Genomic DNA, 6,588 nt, shown 5'->3' on the forward strand with positions numbered 1-6,588 from the left:
GCCGGCGGGGCTCTGCTGGGGCGCCACTGATGAGAACGCGCGCCGGGGGTCCGCCCCCGCCCCCAGGGCGCGCAGCGCGGCGTAGAGGGGCCCCCAGGTGGCCACGCGGGTCCTTCGTGTGTTTCGGGGAAACAAAAAGGAAGCCACGTGCAGGGAGACGCCGGCCCAAGGTTGTGAGGCTCACAGAGGCGGGTGCCAGAGGCAGAGCCGGAGGCCGGGCTCGACCCTCTGCTCCCGAAGGTCACGGACGCGCGGCCTCCGCGAGGGGGAGCGCGGGAGACAGCAGGCGCCGCCAGCAGCCCAGACGCCGGCGCCGCTCGGGGCCCCGGGGCACAGCCCCCGCCCGCGCCTGGGCCCGCCCCCGGCTGGGGTGAGTGACTGGAGCCCCGCGGCCAATCGGGCGGCGCCGGCGCGGCCGGGGAGGGGCGGGGTGGGGCCGCGGGGCCGGCCGGCTCCCAGCGCGGGGCGCTATTTACGGCGCGGAGCCGGGCAGAGCAGGGCGAGCGCTTGCAGGAGCTCGCGCCTGGCGGTGTCTGCGCGGAGTGGCGGGCCGAAGGGAGCGGAGGCCTGAGCCTACCCCGACCGCGGCGCCAAGCGGAGCTGATCGGAGGAGCGGGGGCTGCGGAGTTAGATCCTGCGCGGCACGCCCCTCGGCCGCGCTCCATGTTCCGGCCGCGGCCCGATCCCGCGCCCCGGGCAGCCCCCATGCCCTGCGTGCGCCGGGAGCCGTAGGCTGCAGCTGAGCCGCGGCTCCGGGAGCCGGCGGGGGCGCCGCGGCCGTGGGGGGCGTCAATGGATCGCCACTCCAGCTACATCTTCGTCTGGCTGCAGCTGGAACTCTGCGCCATGGCCGTGCTACTCACCAAAGGTGGGTGCCCGCCGGCCTGCCGGCTGGGGAGAACCGCGGGGTCCCGGGGGCGGCCGTCACCGCCCGCCTCGGTCGCCCTCTGCCAAGGCTTTGTTAGCGGCGGGCGAGGTTGCCTCCCGCGCGGGAGCCCGCAGGTCGCGACAAGTTGCCAGTTCTTAGAGGTCGCGGCGGGGGTTCCGCGTTCGCGCCCCCCTCCCCGGTGTCCCGGGCCCGGCGCGTGGAGGTGGAGTCGGACCTCAGGGCTAGTGCTTGTCAAAATGTGTAAGTCTGTCCATAGTGAGCTTCCGAGCGTCTGCAGCCGGGAGCGGGGGCGGCCAGGAGGGACAGCAGACCCCTGCCCCTTTTGCACAGTGCCCGAGTGTGTGTGCGTGTGTGTGTGTCCGTGTCTCAGTTTGGCGCTGAGTATCTGCGTGCAGGAGTGTGAGTCTGAGTGTCTCGGTTGTGTGTGCGTCTGTATTTGAGTTTGTCTTTGTGTCTGTATGTCTCGGTTGTGTGCGCATCTCTGTATTTGAGTGTGTCTGCTGTGAGTGTGCATCTCTGTATTTGAGTGTGTGTTGATATTCGTCTGTGTTTCTGTATTTAAAGGGGTCTCCATTCGTGAGTGTCTTTGTGTGTTTCTCTTAGTGTCTTCGTGAGCCTGGGAGTGGAGGTGTCCCAGGTGTGTGTCTGTGTGTAGGAGTGTGGGCTGTGTTGCTTCTCAGTGGCTGGGAGCTGTAGGCTCTGTCAACGGTCCCATTTCCCACTCACCTCATATTTTATAAACACTCTTCAACTCACCCCCCCTCCAAAAAAGAAGTGGGTCAGTTTCTTTTTTTTTTTTTTCTCCTGTAGGCTTTCACCTCTTAGGTGGAAATAACCCCAACAACTCCCTCTGGTTTTCAGGGTTCCCCCAGCTCCCCCACCATGACCTCTAATAAACAGAATTATCTGTTTATTCTGTGAACAGACAATTTTTTAAAAATAGGAAGCATTTTTTAGCTTTTGCACAGCCGCCCTCCCCCCACTTTTCTCTAATTGCCATGTAGCAGGCATGAGGTTAAAGGATAAGCTAGCCCAGCGAGGGTGATGTGCTACAGTATTTATTTATTTTGGAAGGAAGGGTGTAATTAACCCTAAATAACAGCCCTCTGCAGCCTGCAGAGGGGAGCCCCCTGGCCCTATCAAAGGCCGGCCGAACGGGGCTGGACTGAGGCTGACATGAAGTCACAGATACCGAAACTATGTGCCTGATAATGATATAATTAGGGGATCAGAGATTTCTGACTGCTGCGGACTTCAAAAGCTTTAAGAGAAGCCAGCAGGCTCTCCTGTAGCCATCTTGACTAAAGCAGACATTTTTGTTTAATCACCACATACAGTAACACGAAAGGGGGGCGCACAGAAGGGCATTGTTCCCTGTTGCAAAATACCATACCCTCCTGGCCTTTGGCACGCCACAGGAAGAAACTTTATGAAATGGCAGAAATATAGTTTTAATACAGTAACACAAAAGTCTATTCAACTGGCTCAAATGTGCCTCCAATTAAAAAAAAAGCAAAGTTGTTAGAACTTTCCTAGTTACCTGTCAAAATTTTATTAGACTGGTTTAGGTCCTTGAAAATCTAGGATTCGAAATGGGCCCTCGTCAACACTGAAGCAGCATTTTCACTTGTATTGGGTTTTCTTTCTTTCTTTCTTTTTTTTTTTTTTTTTCCTGCACAAGGTCCGAGGTGATCCAGGATTGAGGTTTGACTCTGGATCTGTTTTATTGCTACTTACCATTGTATGTGGAATTTGTCAGATTTCCGTGTCATCACCATTTAAGTGAGCTTTAGGGAAAAAATCAAGTGGGGCAAGGATTCTAACTGGAAGGTCTTGCTTTGTGGAGAAGGGACCTGGGCCCAGACCCAGGACGGGAGCAGAGACCTTCGGCTCTGCACGGTTCCACTCAGGTTGCCAACGCTCTGTGTTGAGTTGGCTGGTTTTTCAAGAACTGAAGCATTAGCCCCTGCTAGTGAAAGCTGAGCGTTGCCTTACGGTGGCCTGGAATTTGGACAGGTAATTAAAGAAGACGTCTTACTCAGGCAGTTCAGGAGAGGAGGAGGAAAAAAGGTGAGGGGTGGGAAGAAGTTGGTACCAGCAGGGCCCGATGTTTAATTTCAGAGCGGAGGTTTCTGCAGCAAGACTGGAACTTCAGATGGGAAAGCTGGAGAGAGGTGTGTTCACCAGTGCCTTCCGTTTAGATAGCTTCGGCTGTGGCATGTGACAATGGCCGGGGTCCACCGGGTCAGATAGCGTCTGAGGGGTGACCCCCAGATCCAGATCATTTCAACCCAACTCTACGTGAAAGCCCTCAGATCTTTGTGCTGCAGCAAACTGTTCACCGTGCCTTGCGACTCACAAACTAAGTCTTACAAAGGAAACTTTTAATCACTTCCTGTAGAAAAATTTGAGGTTTCCTTAAGAATTTTTCATTCAGCCAGCAGAGGATTTTCAGTTTCAGTGTTTCCCCTTCTAGGTCCCATGTTGAATTACACGTAAAATGGGGGGGGGCGGTAGGGGGAGGAGAAATGAGCCTTGCCATTTTTTTTTTTTACCCCCTCCCCCCTGCCCCCCCAGTTTTATGACTTTCCATTTGGGCTGAAAGAAATTGACTTTGGCAAGCAAACCACTAATTGTAAACTGCCTAGTTCCTGTTTTACAATATACTGACTAAAAGCTTGCCTGCATGAACAGATCTTTATAGGCAAAGTTTGCCTTTTCTAGAGAGGTTGCAAAGAATTGCCCAGTTTCATAGTTTTAAAACCTCCTGACCGGAGCAATTTCTAGATTGTTGTGTTTCTAGTTAATAACTTTATAAGGTGTTAGCTAAAGCTCTTAAATCTTGGCACAGGCCTTCGAGGTAGTAAACAATTCAGCAGTTCCGATCAAATATTTATACTGACAAAAAAAATCAAAAAGCCCAGCATTTCATTGTTGTACGGTCATGTAGGATTAAAATGAATAAAAAAGTGTAATTTACCTGGTGGTAAGAGAAGTTACTGTGATAATTATTTTCCTTCAAAAACAGAAGCGTTATTTTTAAGTACTTGCTAACTTATCCTTGAAACCGCAGTCCAACTTTGATTCTCTGCTCCTGGGATTAACACATTTCTCCTCTAAACTGCTATTTACCTGCATTGGGCTGCAAGCACCAGCTTGCACAGAGGGCTTGTCCAGCCCACGTGGGCTGCCCTTCTATGGCCTCAGCTGAATATTCTATAGAGTGAGTGGGTGTCTGAAATGTGGGATTTGGTCGTTGCTGAAGCAGAGAGTTGCTTGATCTGGTGGTCTCTGGAGGCCTTTGATGCAGTTATTTAAAAAAATTTTTTTTAATTAAGGAATAGTTGATTTACAGTCTTCTGCCAATTTCTGCTGTACAGCAAAGTGACCCAGTCATACATACATATATATATATATGTATATATATATATATATACATTCTTTTTCTCATATTATCTTCCATCATGGTCTATCCCAAGAGACTGGTGTAATTCCCTGTGCTGTAGAGCAGGACCTCATTGATTATCCATTCTAAATGGAATAGTTTGCATCTACTAACCCGAGATGCCTACTCCTTCTCACTCACTGCCCCCATGCTGTTTGCTGTTGTTCCAGGTGAAATCAGATGCTACTGTGATGCCGCCCACTGTGTGGCTACTGGTTATATGTGCAAATCTGAGCTGAGCGCCTGCTTCTCCAGGCTTCTCGATCCTCAGAACCCAAATTCCCCTCTCACCCACGGCTGTCTGGACTCTCTTGCAAGCACAGCAGACATCTGCCAAGCCAAACAGGCACGAAACCACTCCGGCACCGCCGTCCCCACGCTGGAATGCTGTCACGAAGACATGTGCAATTACCGAGGGCTGCAGGATGTCCTCGCCCCTCCCAAGGGGGAGGCCTCAGGTAGGGAGAAGCCCCCTCCCGATCGACAGGCTTGTGACAGCCACGACTGTGTCTGTCTGCTATTGATTTTGTTTTTAATGTAATTAGAGACAGAAGAGGGAGAGGCGGGGCTGGGTGCAAAGATGCAACTCTGTTGAGTAGCTCTTAGGTCTGCCTGAGCCATAGATGTCTGTCTGCATAATAGGTTTTGCCTGTTTTTTTTCAGCATTTTGAAGCCATTAGGAGACCATTACGAATCAGTAATGACAGTCCCTAAACAAATGTTTTTGGAAGCTTCTTTGCCTGGATTTTGCAGCATTTCTGTTCCAAACATTGATTGAATCGGAAGCTTCTTTTTCATGGGGTGCCCTGTTTGAAATGGAGAAGGATGCTCACGCAGATCTTTGGTTGGGGTGACCATGGTTTGAACTCTTTGTTTCTGCTCCTTCCTATAGGACAAGGCAACAGGTATCAGCCTGACGGTAGCAGAAACCTCATCACCAAAGTGCAGGAGCTGACTTCCTCCAAAGAGTTGTGGTTCCGGGCGGCAGTGATCGCTGTTCCCATCGCCGGAGGGCTGATCCTGGTGTTGCTGATCATGCTGGCCCTGAGGATGCTGCGGAGCGAGAACAAGAGGCTGCAGGACCAGCGGCAGCAGATGCTGTCCCGTTTGCACTACAGCTTCCACGGACGCCACTCCAAAAAGGGGCAGGTTGCCAAGTTGGACTTGGAGTGCATGGTGCCTGTGAGCGGCCACGAGAACTGCTGTCTGACGTGCGATAAGATGAGGCAAGCTGACCTCAGCCACGACCGGCTCCTCTCGCTGGTGCACTGGGGCGTGTACAGCGGCCGTGGGAGGCTGGAGTTCGTATGATGGAGACTCCCCGGAACCCCACTTCCGGGACCCTCGAAGGCCCTTGAGTTCTGCTGGACAGGAGCACTTTATCCGAAGAGAGACGCGCAATCACCTTCGAGAGACAAAACGACCTCCGCACACCGAACCTGGGATATTTCTTCTGAAGGATTATTTGCACAGACGTGAATATGGTCCAGATGTATTAATTTGCTTTCGGACAATAAAAAGCAAAGAGAAGACTCTGCACTGTTTCCAGGGTTATTTGCATCCAGGGGAGCTGGAATCGAGTACCTGAATAAATGAAAACGTGCTTTATGGAAGTTCCTCCATCTTGATTTATTGTAAAGATTTAAAAAAATATATTATATATATATTTTGTCTGAAATTTAGCAGTGTCTTGTCATAAATTAAAAACTAAGCGGGAAGGGTAAGGAACTACATGTTAATTATACATATGAAGATCTGTCTGTCCTTGTTCGCAGTAGGGTTTCAATGACAGATTTTTGGCTTGATTGTTTTGTTTTGTTTTGTTTTTGTCCTTAAACAGGACCAAGATCTTGTTTATTCTCGTGTGGCACAGGTGTAATTTTCTTACAGCGCAGAGCATTTATAAATGCATCCTGCCCATCATGCCAGGACATCATGTTTTATTCACAATTTTTTGTTAGGATGATTCTGGTTTTTAGCTTTCATCTAAGAGAAATCTGAAACTTATTTATAATTGATCAATTTCTTTATTTTATTACGGCCACACCTGCCGCATACGGAAGTTCCGGGCTAGGGATCGAATTAGAGCTGCAGCTGCTGTCCTGCACCAGGGCCACAGCAACTCCAGGTCTGAACTTGTATCTGCGATGCAGCTTGAGGCAGCACTAGATCCTTAACCCACTGAGCAGGGCCAGGGATCGAACCTGCATCCTCACAGACAGTATGTCAGATTCTTAACCCTCTGAGCCACGAT

General features: G+C 51.1%; 1 protein-coding gene across 1 annotated transcript; it reads left to right on the plus strand.

Annotated features, from left to right (window-relative positions):
• The first annotated feature begins 499 nt into the window (after window positions 1-499).
• Window positions 500-5,722, plus strand: BAMBI (BMP and activin membrane bound inhibitor). The gene is given in 3 exon segments (NM_001201485.1): window positions 500-868; window positions 4,505-4,792; window positions 5,227-5,722. Coding segments are annotated over 3 exon segments (783 nt in total). The 5' UTR covers window positions 500-792; the 3' UTR covers window positions 5,646-5,722.
• Window positions 5,723-6,588: the final 866 nt, after the last annotated feature.

The sequence above is a fragment of the Sus scrofa genome, chromosome 10 (assembly GCF_054392235.1).
Source record: "Sus scrofa isolate SSC_HxYL_T2T_F1_AM1 chromosome 10, Sscrofa_HxYL_maternal_Yorkshire_Landrace_v2.0, whole genome shotgun sequence".
In the NCBI taxonomy this organism is placed as follows: domain Eukaryota; kingdom Metazoa; phylum Chordata; class Mammalia; order Artiodactyla; family Suidae; genus Sus; species Sus scrofa.